This window comes from Rutilus rutilus, assembly GCF_951802725.1.
Source record: "Rutilus rutilus genome assembly, chromosome: 16".
NCBI lineage: Eukaryota > Metazoa > Chordata > Actinopteri > Cypriniformes > Leuciscidae > Rutilus > Rutilus rutilus.
The window spans coordinates 22,683,963-22,709,743 of record NC_140224.1 but is presented as its reverse complement, the minus strand read 5'-3'; the positions used below and the strand labels follow the sequence as shown (position 1 = coordinate 22,709,743).

General features: G+C 36.4%; 5 protein-coding genes across 9 annotated transcripts in view; 1 reads left to right on the top strand and 4 right to left on the bottom strand.

The window, feature by feature from the left end:
* Positions 1–7,819, bottom strand: part of ablim2 (actin binding LIM protein family, member 2) — a 70,261-nt gene extending 62,442 nt beyond the window's left edge. Inside the window, exon 1 of the transcript XR_014630070.1 lies at positions 7,488–7,819. The gene's annotated coding sequence lies outside the window, so the exon portion shown is untranslated. The remainder of the gene's footprint in view (positions 1–7,487) is intronic.
* Positions 7,820–8,808: 989 nt separating this feature from the next.
* On the bottom strand, positions 8,809–11,394 carry cdca9 (cell division cycle associated 9). 3 transcript variants are annotated; one of them, XM_084434710.1, is made up of 12 exons: positions 11,246–11,394; positions 10,599–10,649; positions 10,336–10,454; positions 10,123–10,254; positions 9,986–10,026; positions 9,858–9,909; positions 9,714–9,784; positions 9,588–9,637; positions 9,377–9,460; positions 9,219–9,285; positions 9,055–9,141; positions 8,809–8,963 (listed from the first exon to the last, which is right to left on the bottom strand). In XM_084434710.1, exons 3-12 carry the CDS (start codon positions 10,451–10,453, stop codon positions 8,913–8,915), a joined length of 753 nt encoding a protein of 250 aa, XP_084290836.1. In that variant the 5' UTR covers position 10,454; positions 10,599–10,649; positions 11,246–11,394; the 3' UTR covers positions 8,809–8,912. The 3 variants fall into 3 exon arrangements, with proteins under 3 accessions (XP_084290836.1, XP_084290834.1, XP_084290835.1); XM_084434708.1 differs by having other exon boundaries at positions 10,539–10,649; positions 11,246–11,359; XM_084434709.1 differs by lacking the exons at positions 10,599–10,649; positions 11,246–11,394 and adding an exon at positions 10,528–10,540.
* zcchc4 (zinc finger, CCHC domain containing 4) lies at positions 11,380–24,295 on the top strand. Its single transcript, XM_084434706.1, has 13 exons — positions 11,380–11,540; positions 11,634–11,752; positions 12,143–12,225; positions 12,449–12,727; positions 13,315–13,395; positions 19,495–19,567; positions 19,646–19,793; positions 20,387–20,487; positions 20,575–20,696; positions 21,344–21,419; positions 21,491–21,542; positions 21,632–21,764; positions 23,630–24,295. The coding sequence occupies exons 1-13, from the start codon at positions 11,447–11,449 to the stop codon at positions 23,724–23,726; spliced, it is 1,458 nt and encodes a 485-aa protein (XP_084290832.1). The 5' UTR covers positions 11,380–11,446; the 3' UTR covers positions 23,727–24,295.
* LOC311306357 (E3 ubiquitin-protein ligase TRIM7) lies at positions 13,629–19,283 on the bottom strand. The gene is made up of 7 exons (XM_084434707.1): positions 19,147–19,283; positions 18,498–18,663; positions 16,884–16,973; positions 16,410–16,640; positions 16,287–16,306; positions 15,938–16,071; positions 13,629–14,733 (listed from the first exon to the last, which is right to left on the bottom strand). The coding sequence occupies exons 2-7, from the start codon at positions 18,648–18,650 to the stop codon at positions 14,132–14,134; spliced, it is 1,230 nt and encodes a 409-aa protein (XP_084290833.1). The 5' UTR covers positions 18,651–18,663; positions 19,147–19,283; the 3' UTR covers positions 13,629–14,131.
* Positions 24,115–25,781, bottom strand: part of mfsd8 (major facilitator superfamily domain containing 8) — a 36,962-nt gene continuing 35,295 nt past the window's right edge. For all 3 annotated transcript variants that reach the window (XM_084434703.1, XM_084434702.1, XM_084434704.1), the window contains one exon: positions 24,115–25,055. In XM_084434703.1, the coding sequence (XP_084290829.1) occupies positions 24,837–25,055 (219 nt within the window). In that variant the 3' untranslated portion in view covers positions 24,115–24,836. The remainder of the gene's footprint in view (positions 25,056–25,781) is intronic.

Here is a 25,781-nt window from a genome sequence, read left to right as displayed (position 1 = left end):
CACATCTTTTCCACTCACACATAGCGGTAAAGAAGGATCCCTTTTTTGGGTGCTGAAGAAAGTTCATGTTGACATTGTTACACAACATGAATATAATGCAGTGAAGTGATGGTCGAAAACAAAAATGCATTTTTAGGCATCACTGAAAAAATCCAATACATCCATGTGTTTTGCATATAATGCAAGTAGATTAAAACAGTGGCCAGTAACAACCATGAATGTGAGTCCATTTATGCTGTGCATTAGGGTATGTGAATAATTGTGGTAAAAATAACCACAAATCTTAAAGAACAATCAGAATAATGAAAATTGCATGCAAAGGAGAGTGACGAGGTTTGCTCGTGTCATGTAAACATCTTACTGCGATTAAGTTTGTACTCTGATTATTGGAAATAATCACATTACTGGTGCACATAAACATATTCATTGTCTGTAGGTGACATTGTACAGAGAGCTGACAAAGCACAGCCTGCCCTGCAAGAAAATAACACACACACACACACGAACATTGCCAGTGTAAAAAAAGATCAAATTCTCCCTCTCTACACTTTGATCTTAATTTAAAAGTCCTTCAGCACTTTTACTTTAACTTCATTCTATAGCCTATCCTTTTTGCCTGAGTTAATGGAGAGTAATAGGGGCCACAGAAGGAGAGAGATAACAGAGAGAGAGAAAGAGAAACAGTGGTAGGGATGTCCTCTGCTTGCTCCAACTCAGACACCCTTAAGATTCAAGTTATGAATAATTTACTGCAGTCCTTTACTCTATTCAAGTAACCCGAGACTCCTCTAAAGCACAGCAGCGGTGCTCAGGTGTCAAATCTCAGCAACACACGCAGCTATGGGTGAGAACCTACATTAGGTTATGGAAATCTATGAATACGACTGTTACTAAGCCATTCTATAAAACTGTACAAAAAATGGTCAGTTGTGAATAAAACCAAGATCATTGCAGTACCTTTTACAAGAAAATTTGAGTATTTCTACTTTGGAATTTCCTGTTTAATTCAAATGTTTCTTTGCCATTTCTTTGTAATTAATTGTGAAAACTGTGTAAGCTACGCTAAATCCTACAGCAATGTTGTTTCACTGTAGATTGATAACACTGAAAAGAAACACATACACACATACATACATACATACACACATACACACATACATACATACATACATACATACACCGGGGAATTTGTGATGGAGTGAAACCTCGATTTAATCAAATATCTGAATATAAAGCAAAACAGTGGAGAACATGTATACAAAGTAGTCATAAAACTCTAGATGGCACAGGCTAATAGGTCCTCAACATGCTTGCAATCACATCATTCTCTATAGGGCGCAGCTGATTGGTTCATGTTGTATCAGTAGCCAATGAGCTACGTGCTCAACATAGGCGTCGATTTCGGGGGGGACGGGGGGGACGCGTACCCACCAGATTTCGTCATGAGTGATTTTGTACCCACCACTTTTAACTTCCGTCCATATTAATTTGACTTTTGGTTCGATTTTTTTGATCGTTTTCAGTGGTTGTGAGGAGCAATATGAGAGAGAAATTTGGTAATCATTGTCTGACCCAACAAAAAAACATTATAATATTCATTTATATGATTATAAATATATGATATATATATGATATGAGGGAAAAAACAATGTGTCAGTTCTCGGTTACGGACGTGAGCGCTCTGAAAGCGGCACTAAAAAACTGCTTTAAAACTTTCACAGAGACCTCAAACAGAACAGCTGCCTTTCTTTCAAGTGAATTTCGTTTTGTGTTAATTATATCTTAATTTTAATCAATGTTTCATGAACCAATGGATTTAATAAATAAGAAGTAAATAGGCCTATAGCAGATAATCACGACATTGGAGGCGCCGGCGAGTGAACTGGAGTTCGTCTCATAAATGAACCGAAACTCAGCGTATAATGCACATTCACATTCACAGCGTATTTAGACACATTTAGACGCAGTCATAATCATTACTTTTACCGGTTCTTTGTGGCAAGCTTTATGCGTGCGGTCGTGCGCTTGAGTGCGGCTATATTATGTAAGCTCATTATCCTGTAGGCTATATAAGTAATTCAATTAATATAAAGGGGCGATTTGTCCACGAATGTCTTAAATGAACAACTAGCCTACTAGTCGACTAGGAAAAAAACTTTTAGTCGGAAGCAGCCCTTATTCCACATATTTTCGAACCAGGCAACAGTGTTGAGCGAGCGACCCTGCGGAAAGAGCGAGCGGAGCGGAATATATTCAGAAATCTCCACTCACGAGCTCTGATTGGAACAAACCCGAACCTCACTGTCTGCTGAACTTGCGCAGAAACATCAAAATATAACCAGCTTTTTAAAATGTTTTTTAAAACTAAACACTATTTTAGCACAAATTATGAGCTTATTGGCGATTTTTTGAAAAGTGGGGCCGTGCCTGAGCTACAGGACATCGTCTTTCAAAACATAAAAGAGAGAAAAAAAATGAATGCGTCATTGTACCCAGCACTTTTGAAAATGCACTTCCGAATGCGTCTCTGTCCCCAGCACATTTCAAACCAAACTGACGCCCATGGTACTCAACCTTCAAATACTTGGTGAGCATTTGCCTTAGCAGTGCAGTGCTCTTTGAAACCCTACACCTTCCCCAGCTCCACCTGGTATGGATAATTCACGTATACGCAGCAGCATGTCTTACTTGCTACTGCCAGTGCCAATACATACACGAGACGCTGCTGTGAGCAAGTCCCATACTTGCTCTGTAGCAGATCTATCAACATTGTCATATCCATTACCATGCCAAACACTTCGAGAGTTGTCATAACAGAAATATTTAATACACATCAGTAGCCCTAAGATGTCATGTTCAGTTTTTACAGCAAATTTGAGTTCAAGCTGGTTAATAAGCAGAAGTTATTTCTAGTTCTCTATTGTTTAACAAATTGTTCGAACAACAGATGTTCAAGATGTTTTAGGAAACAGTCATGACTATTCTCCATCAATGCATCATACTATTGTAGCAAAGCAGACTATGCGCTGGACTATCTGTTTGCAAAACTAATGGCAGACAGGGGAGTGAAACCAACCAGTCTGAAAACAATCTTTATTTTAGCAAAAATTGCAAAAAAACTATTGTATTAGTACAAAAATATTACTGTACAAATTTATCTTCTGCAGCTTTTCTAGGATTAACCAAAAATAAAATAAAAGTTAACCAAAACGGATACAAAATCCTAGAAAAGCCAGTCCTTTCTGTTCTTTTTGCTGATTTACAGCTTCTGAGCTGAGAACAATGACTGGCAGTAAATCCAGACCTGATAAATCCAGTTTAGCACAGGGATGCTACATTCTGGATGTGTCCCCCATAACCTCAGCACTTTTGGTTTCCATGGCAGGATGATGGTTAGAGAATCATCACACTCTGCTGTTACATTCCCTTCAGAGTCAAATATACATCACAATGATATACACACACCAGGATCAGAAATGAACAGGGGCTTGGGGAAAAATAAAATGCCACCAAAATGAACACAAATCCCTGCAAAATCAAGATAATTGGGCAAAATAGGCTAACTACCCTGCACAATTACACAAAATCTATACAACTGTCGTGATTAAAGTGAATATTGGAAAAGCCCTGACCCTGGCACACATACAAACTGGAACATCGTTTTAAAATCTGCAAAAAAAGAACCACAAGGCCAATTCAAAACCCCTGTATAGCACAAAACGGTTCTGAATAACAAGATGTCTTTATTGCTGAACCAAATGAGCTGCAAACTACCATTGTTTTTAAGATCTGATGTTTCAGGCTTGACTTTTGGGATCAGACGAAGATATATTTAGAGATATTCAAAGTGTGAAAAATGAAGGAAAGATTACATGCATGCAAACTGCCTGTGGTTTGACAGGTTTCAGGATCTCATGAACAAATTTTGATGAAGCCAGACGAAGCTCCATCTGGGGTGTCATGCAAACTGTTCATGAACACTGACTCAGCAGTACTTTATTCAGCAGAGCTTCATTCCTATAAAATAAATTAAGCAAAAGTTATCATATGAGTTTTATTACTGTTGTGCATGTGCAGTGGCTATCGTACAATCATGTGATGACAAAACAACCCATGTCTGTTATTTGTTTGAAGAAAATTAAGCAGAATATGAACACACACACAGTCACCAGTATGGTGGCAGGTCATCTCTGGAACGCTTGCCTTTAGGGTATATGATGGGTAAACAGAAGCCTATTTTGCATGAAAGCGCAAATAACTGGTCTTATTAACAAATACAGCTCTTACCTTTGTGTAAAAAGTAAGCTCAAGGCAAATATCAAGTCATTAGTACATATCGAATGCTTCATGGTCTGACCGTGGAAAGGGTTTGTTTAAAAAAACAAAAAAACAGCTTAATAAACCATCTTCCAATAATTCCCATATAGATACATGCACATTCACTTACTGGTATGTATTATTTTCATTTAGTTATTATACAAAAGTCAATTTACACAAAGGAAAAATAAGTTTTGTACCAAGAATAGTACATTTAAAAATGTGAACATGGCATGTGCAGGAAGAGATGTGCAAAATAATAAAGTACTTTGTGGTATAATATGGTCTAAAAACATTACTGCACATCAAATGACAAATATGGCAGACAATATGATGGTGGACAGAGATAGTGTATTAAATACAACAGATCCTGTTCTTGAAATGCCCCTTTAAACACTTGCTGATGATGAAACGGCATTCTCCCAGCATGCCAAGAGTCAATTAACAAACCAGCAGGGTTCATGCAGAAGGCAAGGGTGTATATTTCAAACACTTTTTAATACATATGATATCCAATTTGTGTCTCCTTTCTGATTTCTGCAGGTCAGAGCGGCACCTTAAATAGCTGAAAACAGCTTCCACTTCACGTGAAAAATGAGCCTTCTTATTTAGACCCTACCGTAAGCTATAGTGTTTGATGAATAAGCTGGAGGCCATTCCTCTCACAGTCAGTTCCAATAAAACCAGGACAAGGAAAATGTCACAGGTCCACTCTAGATTTCAGGGCTAATTACTAGTGTCTCTTTCTCAGGGACTTTCTGTACAGCGGTGATATCATCAGCTATTTCTCTGTTTGCTTCCAACAGCTGTAAAAATCCTACATCCAGTCTGCTCCGCTCCTCAAAGAGCCAAAATCCACAATCTGACTAATTGCAACCAAATACCTTCAAAAAAGGAAAGGATTTAAAAACAAACATCTTAACCTGCATACCCTAATACAGAGGTGCAACTAACCATACAATCACGCAAGGTTAGAACAGCTTTTTAAAAGCAGGAGACAATCACATCTTTTGTTGTCCATGACAAAGATGTCCATGCATCAAACTCAGTATTTTGGCACAAATTCATCTGTAGATACTAACCAAAACTATAAAATATTAGCCAAATAGTTAACTTGCCAGGGTTCCTACACACTGAAAAAAATTATTTGTTGAATTTAATAAAAAAATGCATGGTAAGTGGTTGCACACAATTGATTTTAGCTACATTTAAACAAATGCATTAAGTTGAACTTAATCAATTTTAGTTCAACTTAATGCATTTGTTTAAATGTAACTCAAATCAATTGTGTGCAACCACTTACCATACATTTTTTTATTAAATTCAAAAAAAAAATTCAGTACACATTTTCCATTTCAAAATGTATTTGACTCAAAAACTTAACAAATCCAATAAAATTTTAATTTCCAAATCTCCTTCCAAAAGATTTTTCAGACCATATTTAACAAACGGTTCATACAACATTATTATATTTGGTAAATAGTACAGTCATTTGTATATTTGTTTTCTTTGGTTTTCTCGAAACATGCACTTGCATAATGAGTAGAAACCTAAAACCCTTTATAACCTGCATATATTCACCTCGGATGCATCAGTTTGATACTGTAAAAGTGGTCTGATGTTGCATGATCACTAAACAGCAAAGTACAGTCTGATTTAGATTATCGCTTACTCCTTTAATATGTTGCTGGTTTGAGTGGCACACACACATTTGTTTAGTGAAATTCAAAATAGACTTGTTTGTGGTAAAGACAAACAGTTTCATGTATTGAAAATGTGTGCCTTGAATTAATTAAATGATCACTCAAATTTTGCCATGAAAACACTGCTTGTGTGATACATTTATTTATTATAGAAAGTCTAAATTTTATATTAGGGGCAATAGTCTCAAAGCATAATTATCCAGACATGGAAATTCCAACTTTTCCATACTTTGTAGGAACCCTGACTTGCAATAAGGGAAACAAATATATGTGCCAAACAGTCTTTTGTGCTATGAATTTACATGTTCACTTTTGTACAAAAAAATTAATCTGGCACAGTTGAAACAGCACTTCTATGTCCCATATGAAAATAGTTCTGAACCAAACCCAGTTGAGAATTGTTGCTCTGATGTATAGCTTCACTCCCATTATGATTTAGTGATTTAGATTTAGTGCTCTTCTATTACATCAGTCCGTTTCACATGAGTTGAATTTCAGGCACATCATGCTGACCTGAAAATAAGGCTATACAGATTGTATAATTAACCAAATTATGCATAATGTGTTTCAAAAGTACTTTTCCTGAAGAACATTTCTAAAGAGAAATAATAAAGCTTTTGTGAACAAAATTTCATTTAATTAAACAACCTTCATGCACAGGTATGAACAGGGTATGAGGTTGCAGAACATCATTCTCCACATAACATTTGTACTTGCTGCTACAGTTAAATATCGTATTGATTAAAGTCAGACGTATTGACCACCTTGACAGCAAAATCAGCGAATACCCGAGATCTTGCGGATTATTCCAATTACCAGATGTTCTGCTCAACACTCTCACTTTTAACTTAAACTACCACATAGTGAGTGACAGTAGGCCTACAGTATATACAGTAGCCTACTCTATTACATTACTTTCAAAGTATCGTGCTATGTCAAGTTAATGAACTTTCTAAGGGAGCTTCCAAAATGACCTAAAACTGCAGTTAAAAATCCATGGACAAAATCCAATTGTTTGGTTTCTAAAATAAAGACAAATATTGTATAAAAAACAAATATTAAAAATGTTTTAGACTTTACAATTTTTTTTATATTTTATGGATAAAAAGAGCCAGATTTCTCAAACTAAATAAAAACGCCAAATGCAACAAATCCCTTAGTAATAATTGTATTTTGGTTCTTACAAACTTAAGGGGTTCATTGTCACTGGCTGCAAAACACAAAGACGGTGCTTCGGCCTAATTAAACATCTGGGACCACAGTTAAACGCAAAGAGGTTGTCTAAGTAAATACACCTTGGACAGCAGCACATTCCGCATTTCGTACAACAGGGCTGCACTGCAACATAATGAGCGCTGGTGGATGGGTGGGTGGAACCACCAGACTACACCGCGTACAGACACAGGCAAATCTCCGGGCGTTTAAGTAATGAGATTAGTATATGTGATGCACTCCCAACACACTCACCGGTGCTCATTGTTATCCGCAGACCTTTTCAGAGTCCAATGTCATGTAGGCTATATCTCTAAATCCTCATTAAGGCTGAGCAGTCAGCGCGCTCCGTACATTTTCCAATCGCCCGGCCGGTGCACAAGTGCTCGAGCCAACGTGGAAAGTAATAAAAAGATACCAAATAAGCGCCTCGCACCTGCGACTGAAGAAAAGTCGTTGCTCTATATTCTGTCGAATCGGTAATAAACGTAGTGCGCAGCGTCGCGGGCGCATGCACGAGCAGGGTGTTGCCGTATGGCTGTGATGCGCTCGCTCGTGCGTAGGCTATTTGCCTCAGCACCATTCCCGCACGAGACGCACTGTGCCAGATACGTTTAAAGACGGGAGGGCGTATGGGAAATGGAGTTTATGTACGCGGATTCGGATTATCAGAAGAAACTCAAGATTAACTTCAGCAAAATACCATTAATATTAATGGCATCATTTTAAAGCATATCTCGTCACCAGAGATTGGATTTCCCTCTGTATTGGCCCCAAGACTCAAAGTGCTCATGTGCTGAAATACAGTTGGGCTTCTGCCAGACACTTAGGCCTGGTTTCACATCTTAGATTAAGCCAGGTTTAGGCTTTAGTTCAATTAGGACATTTAAGTAGCTTTTATAAACATGCCTTAGAAAAAAAAAACACTACTGGTGGGCATCTTGAGACAAAACAATGGCACTGACATTTAAGATATGTCAGCGCAAGTTGCTTTCAGTTAAAACAGCTGAAACATGCATTTTAGCCTGGGACTAGGTTTAAGTCGTGTCAGTGAAACCGAGGGATAAAGTAATATCCACCATTTGTCATAACGCAAACAGTGTGGGGTGAGCTGCGCACATATAACAGTGATGCGATGCTTTCAAAGCTACGTTAATAAGCTCCAGATATTTATATATGAAAAATAAGTAAATTGATCAAGTTATAATTAAATGCATAAAATAATTACTGTACATGCATAATTACATTTAAATGGCTGTATACTGAGCAGCGTTATATATTTGAGATACTATTAAAAGGTTCATTTGAATTAGTTTCTAATTTTAATTCTATATAAATTGTAATTTCAGTTTGTTATTTTAGTACATAAAGTTAAATGAAAATAAGTGATGGCAATTAATTTATATATATTTCAGTTAACCTTTATTTAATTAATTTAAGTTTACTATAAAAATCACCCCAGTACTGAGAAACTGCACAACAGGACAAACTAACACCATCTAGTGTTAAACATTTATGGCATCCTCTATCAGTCTTTACATATTTGCATACAAATCACACTGCATACCAGACAAAATCATAAGCAAATCACTTTATTGCATCTCTTTACAATAGTTTATTTATTGATTTACATTTAAACATTATTAAAACACTGGCTCCAACTGATCGGATTAAAACGCATCAGCATGTGTTATTGAGCCCCACTTTTTTACAAAGATAGTCCATTAGGTCCTGCAATAAAAAGGTCAAACTTCTGGTTATGCTAAATTTCCAGTGTTTCTTTAAGCAACCACTTAAAATTAGGCAGTTTTTAAATGTTTACCTTGATCTTTCGCATCTGATCTACAGCCGCATCATCGAGCAACTCAACACTGATGTCATCTTTATTGTCCTCAGAAAGTAGCAGCGTCTTGAAAATGCAGAAAAGGACCATTGTTGAATGCTATAATGAGCAAAAACTTTGCAACGGCTCGTGCATACACTCACTTCTCCATGGGAAGTTACTATAGTGGCTGTAGCCATCATTTCATCACCAACAGAGCGACTTGCTTGTCTGTTCGTCAAAAGAAAAGCAGCATTTTTAGTGAAAATGCTCATCTGAAAAGAAATACACTAGTACAACCATGCAAGAAAGGAAACTTTACCTAAATTTACCTAAACCAAATGCTTGGTCACCGAGTTTGACAACACGTCCTTGGGTTCTTTTTGCACTGATAGTTGAGAGAGACCTGTCAGTGAGTGTAAAGAGAAATCCAAATGTGAGCTTTCCACTATATTTGACCATTAGGAATATTTCATTGTGGACAAAAGCAATTATTTAACCACCAGAGGGTTTCAATGAAATTAAAGCTTTACCTCAGACTTCCAGTGCTGTTACTGTTGTGCAGGGTCTTCTTCGCAGGTTTCTGTTATGAGAAAGCTCATAAATAAATTTCCAATTAGGCACCCACAAAGAGGACAAAACAAATGGAAGGTCAGTACCTTTATACCATCCCCTAGAGTGGTCTTGATTTGGGCCGATGACCTTTGTTGCCCTGCTGAGGCATTTAAACCTAAAAGGAATGCATGTTAACCTAAAATCAATAAAAGCTGAATTTAAAAACGTGACTAGAAGTTGCCTTGAACCTTTTTTGCTTGGCTTTCGAGATAGCGGCTTTCGAATTTCTGGGGACACACTCTAAAAAAAGAAGAAAAAAGAAAGGATACAAAGACCAATTTTATGCAAACAGCAAAGGGGAGCAAAATCATTTTACCTTTAGTGCCATTGTGACCTCGCCCACAGATGTGTCATCATCTTTAAAAAATAAAATAAAATAAAAACAGATTATAAAGACAAACAACATTAATAATAGTGTCCAGACAGGACAAACATGCTGTGTAACTGTCCTACCATTCATTAGGTCTTTTATCAGCGTGGTGTGCAGCGAGTGCGGCATTTTCATCAGCTCTATTTTGAAAACTCGGTCCACAGTTGCCAGTAATTTGTTCAGATTGGCCTCCATTTCATTAATCCGCTCCTGAGCTGTTTTGGTGCAAGCAAAATAACTGGTTCATTATTACATATGCAGGAAATATTATGTATTGGCTTTAATATATGACTGACCTTCCTTCTCAAACTGTTGTATGAACAGCTCCTTTCTCTTGGTGAGTCTAATCTTCTGGTCATAATCAGGCTGACCTTCAGAATCCTGACTGACTTTTCTAGTTCTTCGTGGAGCCATGCTAATTATAATAATACAAGAACAGATTTTCAGATCTTTTTATGAACAATACAAACCTGGGAGCAGGTGCTCACCATGCAATTACCTTCTTCTGTTTTAATAATGATTGGCAAACAAATTTATACGGTACTCTTCCGCCACCTACTGGACTGGATGCGCCTAGATCAGATTTTCCCGAACTGCTGCTCGCGATTTTCTACAAACAAACAAACAAACAAACAAACAATCAAATACTTATTTTTCTATAGGCCATTAACCAACATAAAATAGATGCGAACATGCAAATGTGTTGTTAAAACATTCTAATATTAAATTATAATCTCAGATGTTTCTTAAAGTAAATATTCTAGATCAAATGGGTCATAATAATTATTACAGAAAGTCATCATTTCGACATTTTTTTAAATCTCTTAATTATGACTCTTACAGACAATTCACAACAAAGTGGATAAAACAATAAAATAAATTTAGATTTAAAATGATTCAGGTTGACCCATAGGGGTTGACCAGTAATTAGTCATTTATATAAGTGAAATGTTTTTTTCATTCTCATTAATCTCGTGCCACGACGTTTTACAAAATAAACTCGATAAAAATATTATTCAATCCGTTTTTATGGACTATCCCAAATTAAATGTTAAAGGCAATTAGACGTGACGTTCACATGTTGGCCACATGATGTCGCCACGACACAACGAGAGCATGTCGTGTTTTTGTGTCAAATATGGCAAAAACAGAATAAAAACAACATAAAATCGCTTAGAAATCAGCTGACGAAATGTAAAAACGTACCCTGAGGTCACAGGTCGAATGTCCGACGTTTTTTCCAAAAACGAGGTGGTAAAAATCCACATTCCGAGCTGTCTGGAACGCAGCATTAGTTAGTTGACGATACGTCATATGTGTGCGACAGATTGGGTTGTCTACTATGGCAGCCTGCTTTCACGCATGTGAGTGTTGTTTTGATTCTCATACGGAAAGTTTCTGGCAACCATGGGTAAAATACTGGATGATGTCTTGGATAGCGGCGGAATAGAAGTGATTATTCAAAACGAAAGCGACATAACAATACCACGGTGTCAACATGGTACGAGAAAAAGCGTAATAATATTGCTGCCGTGTCAGTTTTCTAATTCTAAAATATTATTAATTTATAATAACTGACACGTGATTTCCTCAGGACCAGCGCTGTTGTTCGAGAAAACTGGCCATGGAGAGGAAAAAGGAAGGAGATTTTACGCGTGTTCTGCTTGCCGAGATAGAAAAGACTGCAACTTTTTTCAGTGGGCAGACGAGAAGGTTAGTTTATTATACAAGTTATTCTTACGTTTCCTTTATCAAAGTCATTAAATATTCCACAGCAGAAAGACACTGAAGGTGGACCTCTGAACATTTTTTTATAATTATACTAAAAGGCCTTTTACTGGCTCAAAAGTATAAAATATAAATCAGGCGACAGAAGGCATGCCATGTAGATTGTACAACAGTTATTTTTAGTAAGGTTTTGATCATGCTGATAATTTAGAGGCCTTAGAAATCCATGTATCAAATAAAATACAGTAGACTTTAAAAGGGTAAACACATCTGCATTTACAAACTAAAATTAAAACTTTATTAAAAGAATATATAAAAACTACAGATGTGAATATTTGCATTTCATTCACTTGATGAATTTCATTCATGCTTCAGATATCAGAGGCAAGAATGCTTGCCAGAGAGGAGCAGAACCGCTCCAAAATGCCTCTTTTCACTCATCAGGAATACTTCACTAGGTAAATAACTCATGTTTTAACATTTACGCCATGTTACACTCATCAATTGAGATATTGGCATGAATGTTTATGGTAAAGGAAATTACTCTAAAGATTAAACACTGGTATGCTGCAACAAAGACCTGCCTATATCCATCTTTACTGAACTGACAGTAACATTTCAAAAGTACCTTAGATACGATGACCTGCAAAAATCTTTCGCACGTGTTTGTTTCTTTCACAGATTTAGAGAGTTTGTTTCTCTGCCACTGGAGCAGAGAAGGTTCTGTGTGGACTGTCAGATGTTGATCTTCCCTGGGGAATGGGCGACTCACGCGAAACACAAATCACTTTCTGAGGACGTCACAGTGCAGCGGTTGAAAAGGCCCAGTCTACTTCTGTGTCCTCTGGACAACAAGAAGAGTAACGCACAATATCTATTTGCAGACCGGAGCTGTCATTTCCTCCTGGATCTGCTCTTGGGGTTAGGCTTCCAGAAAATTCTCTGCGTAGGGACGCCACGGTAGGTCCTGTGGAAAACTAGTCTTGGGTAATGCAAATAGCCAAACTTGTTGGGAAAGGCTATTTGCACTAACGTCACCCACAATAGCTTAGACAAGGGCCATTTGTAGAAATACCGTGACACTTCTGCTAACACTTAAGCATGTGTCACTATTTGCACTGGTCACACTTCATATTACGTGTCTTTAACTACTATGTACTTACATTAAAAAAGTTAAGTAAAATGTATTTATTGGTGGGATACGGGTAAGGTTAGGGACAGGTTTGGTGGTATGGTTAAGGTGTAAGAAAAGGGTCAACAGTGTAGTTATAGATGTTACTACAGATATGATTTACCAGATGTAATTACATGCAGGTATTTTCTAAATATAAGTACAATGTAAAAATGTGCAAGTACACAATAATTGCAGTGTATCAAATGTTTGATTTAAATGTTAGCACATAGTAGTTAAAGACACTTAATATAAAGTGGGATATTTGCACTATATAGTGTCCAGATGTTTTCCCATCAGTAAAACAAAAATTTCAAATGCAGTGTACAGTCGAAAGCATATGAAGTGAATTAATAATTCTCTTATGAATTCACAGATTACACGAGGTGATAAAGTTTCGGAATATGGAGGGCAAGAGTCCTACCGTCAAGAGTTTATTGCTGGATATTGATTACAGGTAAACATAATACAACATAATTCTCTGCAAATACAAGGTTAAATATTTAACTTTACTCTGTTTTTATTATATTTTTTACCATGTTTAGCATAAGGTTTAAAGTAGTAGACTGTTCTATTAAGATGACCTTGCTTTTTTGGTTCATGCCATATCATATGCTTGCACTATTAATAATTGAAGCTCAGAAAGGTGGTTCTGTATCTAAGAAGTATAACATACACTACCATTCAAAATTTCAGGGTCTTTTAGATTTTATTTATTTATTTTTAAGAAATGAACATTTTTAGACAGCACAGACATAAAATTGATCAAAAGTGTCAGTAGACGTGTATGGTACAAAAGTTGCTGTTCTTTTTAACTTTCTATTCATCTGAGAATTCTGGAAATAATGCATAAACTTTTACACAAAAATATTAAGCATCACATTTTTTTACAACATTGATTATAATAAATGTTTCTTGAGCATCAAATCAGCATAATATAATGATTTCTGAAGACTGGAGTAATGGCTGCTGAAAATTCAGGTTTGCCATCACAGAAAATAATTACATTTGATTTTAGAATATATTGAAATAGAAAACAGTTATTTTAAATTGTAACAAAGTTACACAGTATTACAATTTTTGCAGTATTTATTGATCAAATAAATGTAGCCTTAAGAGCTTGAGTATAAGAGATCACTTTCAAAAACATTACAAAAACAACCGACCCCAAACGTTAGTGTATTCAAACAATATTAAAGACTGAGGTCGCATATCTCCATATGATGATGATGGCCTGTGTGTTTGTCTCTGGGTGAGAAGAAGCGGAAAGCTGGGTAGAGAGGCTCAGTAAACTGATGATATACTCTGTCAAACACAGCTGTTTGCACTGCTGAAAACTCCTGCAGCGTTCTCATAGTCTCAGCATCATAGAACACCACACGACCCTTGTGATATTTTACGAACACCCCCACCCTGTTCGGTGCTGCCCGTGCTGCTGTGACGGGTAGCGCCACGTGTCGATCGTTGTGCCAGGCCATGAGATGCCCATCCTGAAACTCAAGACTCCACGAGCACCTGTTCCGTCCAAGTTTGGCTGCTTTGTCTCGTCCTCTCCTCTGCAGGCTCCCGTAAGCCACTCCCATAGCCCATGATGGGCAGCAGTGCACGTCCACCTCCCAGTAGTGCTGCCCAGATTTAAAACCTACAGAGCCCATGGCACAGAATAACTGATCAAACCTTAGAGGGTCATTGGGAACGCAGCCTTCCTCTGTGGAAAGGGACAGGCCTCGTCCTTCTAAGGTCACCTTGATCTGTTTGTGACAGGTCAGTTTGTCAATCGCCACATTTGAGGAGTCTGTCGAGATGAAATGCAAGAATATTCATAAACAGCTGATTTACCCACACCATGGTTCAATTATGTATTCTGAGCATTTCTGGTTACATATTAGCTAATCTTTACAATAATACTGTATAATATATTACATAGTATTTATAAAAAGTCTAAATCTTAAAAAGTTTAAGCAAACATATAAACATATTAAATTTAAATATTTATTATTTAAATAGAATATTATAACAATCTAAAATAACTTTTCTATTTTAATATATTTTAAAATGTATTATTGTGATGGCAAAACTTAATTGTGCTGCGTAATATTTTTGTGGAAGTCATGACATTTATTTTTCAGGATTCTTTGATGAATAGTTTAAGAATAGATTGCATAACATTATTAAAAAAAATAATGTCACTTTTGTTTAAGTTAATGCATCCATTCTTAATAAAAGTATAAACTTCAAACCAACCTCAACTTTTGAATGGTAGTATATATATAAAAATTAGTGCTGGGCAAAGATTAATCGCGATTAATCGCATCCAAAATAAAAGTTTGTGTTTGCATAATATATGTGTGTGTACTGTGTATAATTATTTTGTATATATAAATACACACATATGCATGTATTTATTTAAGAAATATTTGCATGTATATATATTTATACATAATTTATATTATATATAAATATAAATCATTTATATATAAATAAATACAAATTCTTAAATATATACATGCATATGTGTGTATTTATATATACAAAATAATTATACACAGTACACACACATATATTATGCAAACACAAACTTTTATTTTGGATGCGATTAATCTTTGCCCAGCACTAATAAAAATATTAAATGTTTATATGAAGAGTTCAGATCCAAAAGCCTCTAAGTGCCATCTGAAAATTTCTTCTAGAATGGTCATTTTTATCAAGCTTGTATGTTTAAGTTCAGTAATTTCACTTAAATGACAATTAATAGGTAATTTTCATTGCCATTTAAGTGAAATTACTGAACTTAAATATACGAGCTTGATAAAAATGACCATTCTAGAAGAAATTTTCAGATGGCACTTAGAGGCTTTTGGATCTGAACTCTTCATATGTATTTCTGCATAAACTTTTATTTATATAGTTTAAATATATACAGTATATATCCAAAATGTATTTTGCATTAACTTTTTTTTTAACAAAATGATGGGTTTAATGGACAGAGTGTTTTGTACCAAGCAGCAGGCTCTTTCGTTGTAGCTGGGCTTTCAGATCTTTTGAGATGTTCCTAAGCACTTTCTTGAGCTTCTGGATCCTCTCCTCATTCATTTTGATCTCCTCTTCAGCTGGGTCCATTTTCTTACGACAGCTAGTCAATATAGCCGGAAGATGCGTTTGAATTATATAGTTAATTGCATTCATAGTAATGTTGCATTACGTATATTGTAATGTACAGCATGTTTGCTATTGAAAAGAACATGGAAGGCATATTGTTTTGACGTACAATTAGGTTGTCAATATATATTTCTATTAAGGACCTGTCACAAAATCTGCCATTCATATAATGGAAAAAGATGGCCTTACGTAAAATCCTCAGGAAACGCCTGAAAGCAGAGAACATGCAGAAGACAATATAAGTGATCCCTGCTTTTTTTCAACGAGATTATTACAACAACATGAAATGCGTGTTTCGTCTTTGACTGTTACCTGCTTCATGGACTCTGCAGAGCTCTGTTGAGCTGACTGCATTGCGCTGATGTGTTTCTGCAGGAGACCAAGGTGTTGATTCCAGTCTTGAATAATTCGGTTTAGTTTACTGCTGGTCTCCCGGCGGTCTTGCTCTATCGTGTCCAGAACTGCCTGTTCATCCTCCTGCAGAGCCATATGTAGCTCTTCATAACACTCCTGTACCTGCTGCTTCATCGCCTCTGAACTCGTCTTCAGTAGAGATGTAGGATTCATCAGTTATTTAACATTTATAGTCACAGAGGCTTTATCACGTTCAGGTAGACATTCAGCCCTATCTACTTTTCTGATATCATTTTAAATAATTCTTTGGAGAGATACAAATATTATCTTCAGAATCTGAAACAACTTTATGTGGCTGGTGTCACCAAACCATTTCCTTCCTCATCTATTTTTCAAGATCAAATCAAATTCTAAAAATAGAATTTCACTTACATTAAGGTTGGCTTGCCTCTTTTTAATAGATTCCAGATGAGACTCTGTTCTTTTCTTCTCCTTCTTTAAGTCCTCCAACAAGACTGGTAGCTGTTTACACATTTTTGGTAACACTTTAGTTTAGGATCCAATTCCGACTATTAACGAGTTGCTTATTTGCATGCATATTTCTAGGATATTGGCTGTTTATTAGTACTGTGAATGAATTTTAATTAATCAACGTTAATTAATCAACTAACATTTGTTTTTCTTGCAGGAACAACATTCATATGCTTTTAATGTGTCAAAACTCTTTGGGGAAAAACTTGTGACTTTGAGTATGTGTCAATGGGTAAAAATAACATAGTTTTGGGAAGTTAAACTAGACAGTCTGTTAGAACAAATGAAGTCATCATTAAAACCTTGTGATAAGTAATCACAAGATCAGAGTTTGCTTTACCTAGTAACAGAGGGGTTTGCATATGAAGAACCAATCAAATAGTGGGGAAATTATGTAATGCAGCCTGACATTTATGCCATACCTCTATACTATAAAAACTGTGGTATATGTGTTTTTCGGTGGGATTCTCAATGGAATTTGTCTGAGATCCTCCGGCCTTGCTTCTTGGGAGAGATTCCCTGAGAACTGCTCGGGAAGATCTCCCGGCCGTGATTAAAGCATTTAAAGGACAATTGCAGATCTGTTTGTCGATTTATTCCTGCGCAGGAAGCTAGTTTAGGGAAGCAAGTTAGTTAGAAACTCGGCCAGTTGTCGACTGAAGACGCAAGAGCTAGAGTATAAAGGTATTGGTGTCGATTGGAGACGCCACAGATATTAAGAATTGGTGTCGATTGGAGACGCCCCAGTTAAAGGTATTGGTGTCGATTGGAGACGCCACAGATATTAAGAATTGGTGTCGAGTGGAGACGCCCCAGATAGTTAGGTTTAGGGAAAAATATCCACGACAGTACTTACGAAGCACATAATATTGCCTTATTCTGCATGATCATATTCTACATCCCTAATACTACACGATACCTACCTTATTAACTATTAATAAGTTTATTGAGGTAAAAGTTGTAGTTAATAGTGAGAAATGGACCCTAATCAAAGTATGACCACATATTTTGTTTGTTTTTTTAAATTATTTTTTTATTACTGTAAACTTACACTATTGTTCAAAAGCAATTAATGTTTATTCCGCAAGTAAGCATTAAATCATGACAGTAAAAACATTTATAATGTTGCAAAAGATTTCTATCTCCAAGAAATGCTGTTCTTTTAACGAATGCTGAAAAGATATGCATCACTGTTTCCACAAAAATATTAAGCAGTGGACATTTTATCAACACTGATAACAATTAGAAATGTTTCTTGAGCACCAAATCAGCATATTAGAATTATTTATGAAAGATCAAGTGACTAAATTCCATCATAGGAATAAATTGCATTTTAAAATATATTCAAAATATATTTTAAGTTGTATACTGATCAAGACTGTTCACCCTTAAACTAAGCTCCTTTATTTCTAGCAGAACTACATTCTTATGTTGTCCTTCTCTAGTACAGTAGGTTGCCTGACTCCATAATCAGCTTATTAATTTAGTATGGCAGTTTAGGAAATCTATCATTACCTCTGAGGGTTTTGGGGAGATGGCTCCAGTTCTCCTGATCAGTTTTGGAGAGCGTGGGAAGGGCTGGATGACTTGTGGCCCTGAACGAGCCTCGGTAGCCAGACAGAAGGAACTGGTTTCCTCTGATAGAGGCCTGAACTCTTCCTCTGCCATCTCTTTAAGTTATCTGAGCATAATAGGAGTTGATATGCAGCTCATTTAGGAAACATAAACATCACATTCACATTAGTAGTTTTTAATTATCACAATTTTGTCAGTATGCATGTTTGGAGTATCTAATGCATGAAACGCAAATACCAAAAGTTCTATATTAGCTTATTTTCTCAGAAGACATGCAGCTACTTCCTTCTTTTTTTTTTTCTTGTTAATGCACAATAAAATCGCAACTAGCCTTTACTAGAAAATAACCGGATGTCAAAAGTGCATTTATATTTGCATACCTTAAAGCAAAGAAATACTAAGCATACTTAACTTTTCAGCAGCCTGCACAAATGCTATATGTATTAACATTGGCCCACTATCAAGTTAAACGTTCTTACAGTGCTATAAAAAGTTTTATCTTTATGAAGATGTAAATTAGTTGTGCTCTTAGTGCTGCATGTCACTGAAATAATAATACACAATAAAAAAATGCAATAAAACATCTTACCTAAGAAATCGATAAGAGAATTAGTGAATGTGTTTGGTGGTTGTTCTCCTGCAAGCACTTCTGTGTTCATCTGTGGAATGTGTTAAAAAAGGTGTGCAGCCCCTTTTAACATGTCAAAGCCTGCTGCGTATGCATATGTGTTTGCGCACACACTTTCACTTTGTTTTATAACCGACAGAATTATGTCTTCTCAGTTCCAGACTTGTTGACCTGCAGGGTTAGGAAATAACTGCAGACTGGGGGTTTTATTTAGCTGTTTTTAAATGCATGTTGACACTTGTATTTATTTAGCGCATTGCAGGCATTTTGCAGTTATCAATCTCTTCTTTTTTTTTGTGGACCTCTTAGGTACTGCCAGTTTTTTGGTCAGGATGAGTTCTGCCACTATAATATGTTCAACCATCACTTCTTTGATGATGAGGTAAAAACCAAACCTCCTTTGACGTCAAATGTGGTCCCTCTTGTACATTCTGAAAAATCATGATATGCTTCTCTGCAGGAAGCGGTCACGTTTTTTCAAGGCTTTCTGCGTGAGGAGGGAGGAGCCAAGGTAGTCATGGTAACAGACCCCCCTTTTGGAGGCCTAGTGAAGCCACTAGCCAACAGTTTCTCTCAGATGTCGATGACCTGGAAAAAGCATAATAAAGGTATAAGCAACTAAACCTTTTTTTTTTGTGTGCATGTTTTACTTTCAAACATAATGCATTACTGTATGTATGCTTTACTAACTTTTACAAAAGAAAAAAAATTCCAAACCTGTATGCGTTTCTTTCTTCTGTTGAACATAAAAGAAGATATTTTAAAGAATGTTGGGAACCAGACTGTTGAAGGCACCCATTGACTTCCATAGTATTTATTTTCCTATAATGGAAGTCAATGGGTGCCGTCAACTGTCTGGTTACCAATATTCATTTTTGGGTGAACTATCGCTTTTAGTGGAAGATAAAAGTAGAATTATGCTGGTCTGTCTTTTTCCTCACATGCAATCATATGGCTTCAGAAGGTATGGACCACTTTATGATTGCTTTTATGGTACTTTTGCATGCTTTTTGAAGTTTGTAATTGCATGTGAAAGAAGCAACCAGCACAATAAAATAATCACCATCATTTCTCATTTTATGATCCATGGGAGCACTTAAGTTAAGTCATACATATTTGCTTTGAAATGAGGGTGATTAAATGGTCAAGATAAGTTGACTCAGAGACATCATAAATCTGTAATCTTTCTTACCATCTTTAGTGAGCGATGCAGCTGAGATGCCAATGATCTGGATCTTCCCATATTTCTTTGAGCCCCGTATCCTTGAGTGTTTTCCCTCGTTCTCTATGCTGGATTACCAGGTATTATAGGAATATCATGTTATACAAACGTAATTCATATAATGACTCTTATGCAGGGTGTAGTAAACTGTTGTTCTTCAATCTCAGGTCGATTATGATAATCACCCTCTGTATAAACACGGAAAGAAGGGCCGTAAGCAGTCACCCGTTCGACTTTTCACCAATCTGAGCCCTAAAGATATCATTCTACCAGAGGATGAAGGTTACAGGTGCACATAAAACACATCTCTTCTTCATAATGCATTCAGGGTTTGTTTTGTCCCGAAAGAGATGCATAGTTTTGAAAAAAATGCACCCATTACCCATATCGTACACACTTGTGTGACTGAATTTTGTTGACAAGCATGAATATGCATGCACATCTATTGATAAACCATTGCAGCATGAAACTAATTATTTTTCTTCTGAAAGTTTGTTTATGGGGAAAAATAGTACAATAAATATTTAACACCACTCCAGTGTAATATTGATGTTGAATTGTAATTCTAAGATTACATGTTCTTGTCTGTTTCATATGATATATTCAAATAAAGTTTCTCAGGATTATTGAGAAAAAAAGTGTTTTTCCATAGTTCATGTAAAATTGTAATTAATAAAAACGAGGTAAATGTTACAATCAACACTTTGAGAAGTTAATGATCAGGTATAATGTTGTTTTCATTTAAGAATATTATGTTATTACTGTTGTATAAGCTTACGTTCCACAGTGTCCAAACTGATCTCGTATGCAGATTTTGAATGCATTATGGGGGTCAAACATGCACTTAATCGTTCATTTGATTTAAAAAAATATTGATTAACTGTATTGATTGAGGTGGTTTAAATTTTACAATTAATATTTTTCAATCTTTGGCAGATTTTGCAGTGTTTGTGAGAGGTTTGTGTCAGCAGGAAACAAACACTGCCCTAAGTGTGACACATGCCCATCAAAGGTAAATGCTGATGTCTAATTCAGTATAAGGAACAGGAGTCGATTATTGACATTTCCTTATTTATCTCTCAGGATGGGCGAGAATGGAGGCACTGTGATGAATGTGGGCGGTGTGTGAAGCCTTGTAAGCAAATTTGAATTAATTTAAACTGATGTCTCCTAATGTTTATTTCTTGCTCTTACCACGTTTTTCTGCTTTCTTTCTCTCTCCAGCATGGCACCATTGTTCTTCATGTGGTCACTGTGCTCTCCCTGATCACCCTTGTGGTCAGAGCCAAACTGGCTGTTTCAATTGTGGCAGCCAAAAACACAAACTTAGAGCCTGCCCTAAGAAACACAATAAACGGTGAGTATAAACCAAGATTATTATAGTTAACTAAAACCATTAAATGACGGTTTTGTGATTTGAAATAAAATATTTAAAAAACAAACTTATTTTAAGGACAAGTGTAGCTTGTACTAAAATAACTACATCTGAAATAAAAATTAATAAAAACTATACAGATATATTTAAAAAAAGAAAGAAAACAAATTAGAAAAGAAAAACAAATTTGAAATATCAATAAAAACGCCTCTTAAAGTCCCCCTGTAGTCAATAATTGTATCCCTTAAAACTCATCTTTGTTCACCAAAATTACATATTTAAATGTTTTTTCCTGTAAAAGAAAATTCTTCATGCCTTAAAGGGCACCTATTATGCAAAATTCACTTTTACATGGTGTTTGAACATAAATGTGTGTTGGCAGTGTGTGTACACAACCACCCTATAATGATAAAAATCCACCCAGTGCTTTTTTTATAATCCCCATAAATCATAAGCACTGTCTCAGAACGAGCTGTTCTCAGATTTGGCGCAATGTGACGTCACTTTGCACAGGCCCCTCCCACGACTGTTGATTAACACTGCAGTTTGAGCATAGACCCGCCCTGAGTGAGCTGGACACAGTCCGCCATTGTTTCCACGCTGGAGCAGCTGTAGACAAGAATGTCTCCTAAGCAATTGAGGTGTTTTGTTGTTGGATGTAAGAATGAACATAGCAGTCTTCATTTACTCTCGTTGTTACTTGAGGATGGATCTGTACTGTTCGTGATCCAGCTTTCAGTCTCCGGAGCGACAGGCCTAACGTTACTGATCACGGCAAAAATGAAAGTGAGAGTGCGCACTTTATGACAGCTCATCCAGTCATTTTACGGATATAAGGTTTACCAGTTTATTAAGCACCCACTGAAAAGGTGTGTATATATTTGTTTACTGTTAGTTGTAACGAGTGTTTTGTGTACTTCACTGTGTATGTTGTTGATAGTGAAAGGGAGAGAGAGAGTTTATGGATAAGACTTTAATGCGCACTTATATACTGTGTTTATTCGGCTCTTACAGTGATTTTCTGGAGTAAAACTAAGGCTTCATCTTTTGTGTGAGGTACAATAAACTTCATTGAACTCATCAGTATATTTTGGTCATCATTCGGACAGGGTTTGCTACAGCAGGCTTGTATTAATAGTGGATAAAAGCAGATGACAAATAAGTTATAACCATAATTAAACTAAACTATACCTGTTCTATCTCCATACAGCATATATTCTCTGGCTTTGTGGGCATTATTGTCCGACTCAAAATGAACACCACTACTGAGAGTTTCTGTTCTGATATTATCAGATGAGATTGTCCTGGCTCTGAGCAGGAGCTCTTGAGGCTCCGCCCCCGGGGCCGGCAGCAGCCGTTCATTTGCATTTAAAGGGATAAACACTAAAACAGCATGTTTTTCTGAGCTCCAAAAAATTACAATTTAAACATGCTGTAAAGAATGATCTGTTGGGTATTTTGAGCTAAAACTTCACATACACACTCTGGGGACATCAGAGACTTATTTTACATCTTGTGATAAGAGTCATAATAGGTGCCCTTTAAAATAGCTTGAATGTAACTACACCCTTGCCTCATTTAGTATACACAGAATTAGCAAATTAGCCCCGCCTCCACTCACTCACACCAGCTGAGATTTAGTTTGATTAGTGACGTCAGAAACGTATCTTTACTAATACTGACAATGGCTTAAACATTATTAATGTTCTCCAGATATTCAGATCATCAGTCGCAGTGCTGCACTGATGATACTGTAGTAACAAGACTCTTTAATATGATTATTTCAGCACTAATACAAACTGGTTCTTCAAGTCTTTTAATATAATTTTATCACGTTCTGCCAACAGAATGCATTTGCCTGGTGGCCGTGGAGCTCAAGGCCTGTCTAAACACATTACCAGCAAATACACAGCTAAGAACAAACGGAAAAGAACTGTTAAATGATCTCGCACGCAGTGTATAATGGCAACGATGGTTTTGTGGCTGCTGAGAATTGCATCACAAGTACAAACTGCGAGATCACAAAGTGTGAAACGATGAACTGGTGTTGAATCTACATGTATTCAGGAAGGTTATTGTGTATGTACAGCCACGGTTGTCTTTTTGCTGTTTTATTTATGCATCTCATCTTACACTAGAATGTTCCCAGCTCAATGAACACGTTGTGACCAAACCTTATCCACGGTCTGGAGTGACGGTTCAAAGAATCTTTGTTCCAACTTATGTGGCTCAAACAGAGACGATCGGTGGATAAAACGTTTGAATACAATTACTGCATTATTGGAATTGTGTCATTTCTGTACTTTTCAAAAGGAAAAACTGATTTCTTGTTAAATATCATTTTAATGCATTTAAAGAAACAAATCCTAGAAAAGCATATCATACTTATGTTTTTAAACACATTCAAATTAAAAATGTATTGCCCATTTTCAAGAAATATCCATATTGTGCTTTAACACATCAAAACAAGCATTTGGTGTGAATTTCAAATAAAGTAATCTTGTTATAAATGACCAATGATTGTGTTACTCTTCAGGATGCACCCAAAGTTAAGTAATGCTCAGCATCTAGTGTACGTTTTAAGCTTAGTGTTTTAGAAAGAAACTTCAAGCCTCTCCAGTAAATTTAAATAAATCAGCTGTCACATTTGGTAACGTTTTACAACGCCAAGAATTCAAGTTATTTAAAAGAATTATTAAAACAAAAACAATAATAATCCATAAAGATTTAGATTAAACAACCACATAGGCATTATAATCTGCAATGCTTCATAACCGGTGGAGCTACCAAACATTTTTAATACTGCGGTTCACATGGGCCTGTTTAGATAATGTCACTGTTTTAAATGGTAACAAGATCCATGTTATCCTGCTCCAATAGTAGTTAAATTCACAGTTAAAATATTCAAAGTAAAAATATTTACATTTACATGGAAGACGATCTACTTAAAGGATTTATGATTATGAAAGCTCCACATTTGTCTAAAAAAACCCATTCAAGTGGCTGTTTTCCATCTTTACTGAACTGTCCTTTAGTAGTGGGTGGAGGCACCTGTCAGTCACACCGTTGTTCTTCTATCCTTCTATGGCGTATAGAGAAGGCGATGAGTCGTTTGTACATAGCACTGAGGAGAACGACTGCAGCTAGTACTATGCCACATATGACACTGAAGGCCCATCGGGGTCCCAGGAGGGTGTAGACGTGAGAGACGAACACAGGCCCGAGGGTCCGCGCGCCACTTCCTGATGCTGTCAGCCAGCCCATGTAAACCCCCTGAGTTCACACACAATTGGGGAAGAGAATAAATAGCATCAGAGCCGGACAGTAACGGAGTACATTTACTTGAGTACAGTACTTAAGTACAATTCTGAGGGATCTTACTCGAGTATCATTTTTGGGGAGTACTCATGACTTTACTCAAGTACATTTGAGAGGCAAATATTGTACTCTTTACTCCGCTACATTTCTATCCATAACCGTGAGTACCCGTTACTTCTTCAAAAAAAAAGGAAAAAAGAAAAATCTCGGAAACCCTCAATTTGTTGTTTCCCTCTCAAACATGATTGGATTGTGCAGGCGCCACTGATTGGGACAGCCTATCAGCAATCACCTTCAGCTTTCCGCCAAAGTCAACTCCATGGTCAGATTTAGATAAGAGACGAAACCATGGACGAAACAATGGATGAAGACGCAGCAGGTCCATCCCGGGATTGTGCCAACCCGTGGCCCCACCTCGCCAGACTGTTTCAATTTTCTGAACAAGTTAATGATAGTTTTCGCTTCAAGTGTTTGCTGTGTTTACCAATGTAAGCACTGTGGCAGTAGTAATGCAATATTTAGAAAATGTACTCTTGATACTCAAGTACTATTAAAAACAAGTACTTCATTACTTTTACTCAAGTAGACATCTGACTGTAGTACTTTTACTTGAGTAAAATTTTGCAAGGGGTATCTGTACTTTTACTCAAGTAATGAAGCTGTGTACTCTGTCCGCTTCTG

Excerpts from the sequence above, each read along its gene's own strand:
- cdca9 (XM_084434710.1), bottom strand. The coding sequence starts at position 10,453 with ATGGCTCCACGAAGAACTAGAAAAGTCAGTCAGGATTCTGAAGGTCAG. Across the intron at positions 10,255-10,335 it reads ACAACAGTTTGAGAAGGAAG|CTCAGGAGCGGATTAATGAA; the intron begins GTCAGTCATATA and ends GCACCAAAACAG. Across the intron at positions 9,286-9,376 it reads TTTGGTTTAGGTAAATTTAG|ACAAGCAAGTCGCTCTGTTG; the intron begins GTAAAGTTTCCT and ends TTTGACGAACAG.
- zcchc4 (XM_084434706.1), top strand. The coding sequence starts at position 11,447 with ATGGGTAAAATACTGGATGATGTCTTGGATAGCGGCGGAATAGAAGTG. Across the intron at positions 13,396-19,494 it reads TTGCTGGATATTGATTACAG|GTACTGCCAGTTTTTTGGTC; the intron begins GTAAACATAATA and ends TGGACCTCTTAG. Across the intron at positions 21,420-21,490 it reads GTGACACATGCCCATCAAAG|GATGGGCGAGAATGGAGGCA; the intron begins GTAAATGCTGAT and ends TTTATCTCTCAG.
- LOC311306357 (XM_084434707.1), bottom strand. The coding sequence starts at position 18,650 with ATGGCAGAGGAAGAGTTCAGGCCTCTATCAGAGGAAACCAGTTCCTTC. Across the intron at positions 16,641-16,883 it reads AGAGGCAAGCCAACCTTAAT|ACGAGTTCAGAGGCGATGAA; the intron begins GTAAGTGAAATT and ends TCTCTACTGAAG. Across the intron at positions 16,072-16,286 it reads GCGTTTCCTGAGGATTTTAC|CTGTCGTAAGAAAATGGACC; the intron begins GTAAGGCCATCT and ends TATATTGACTAG.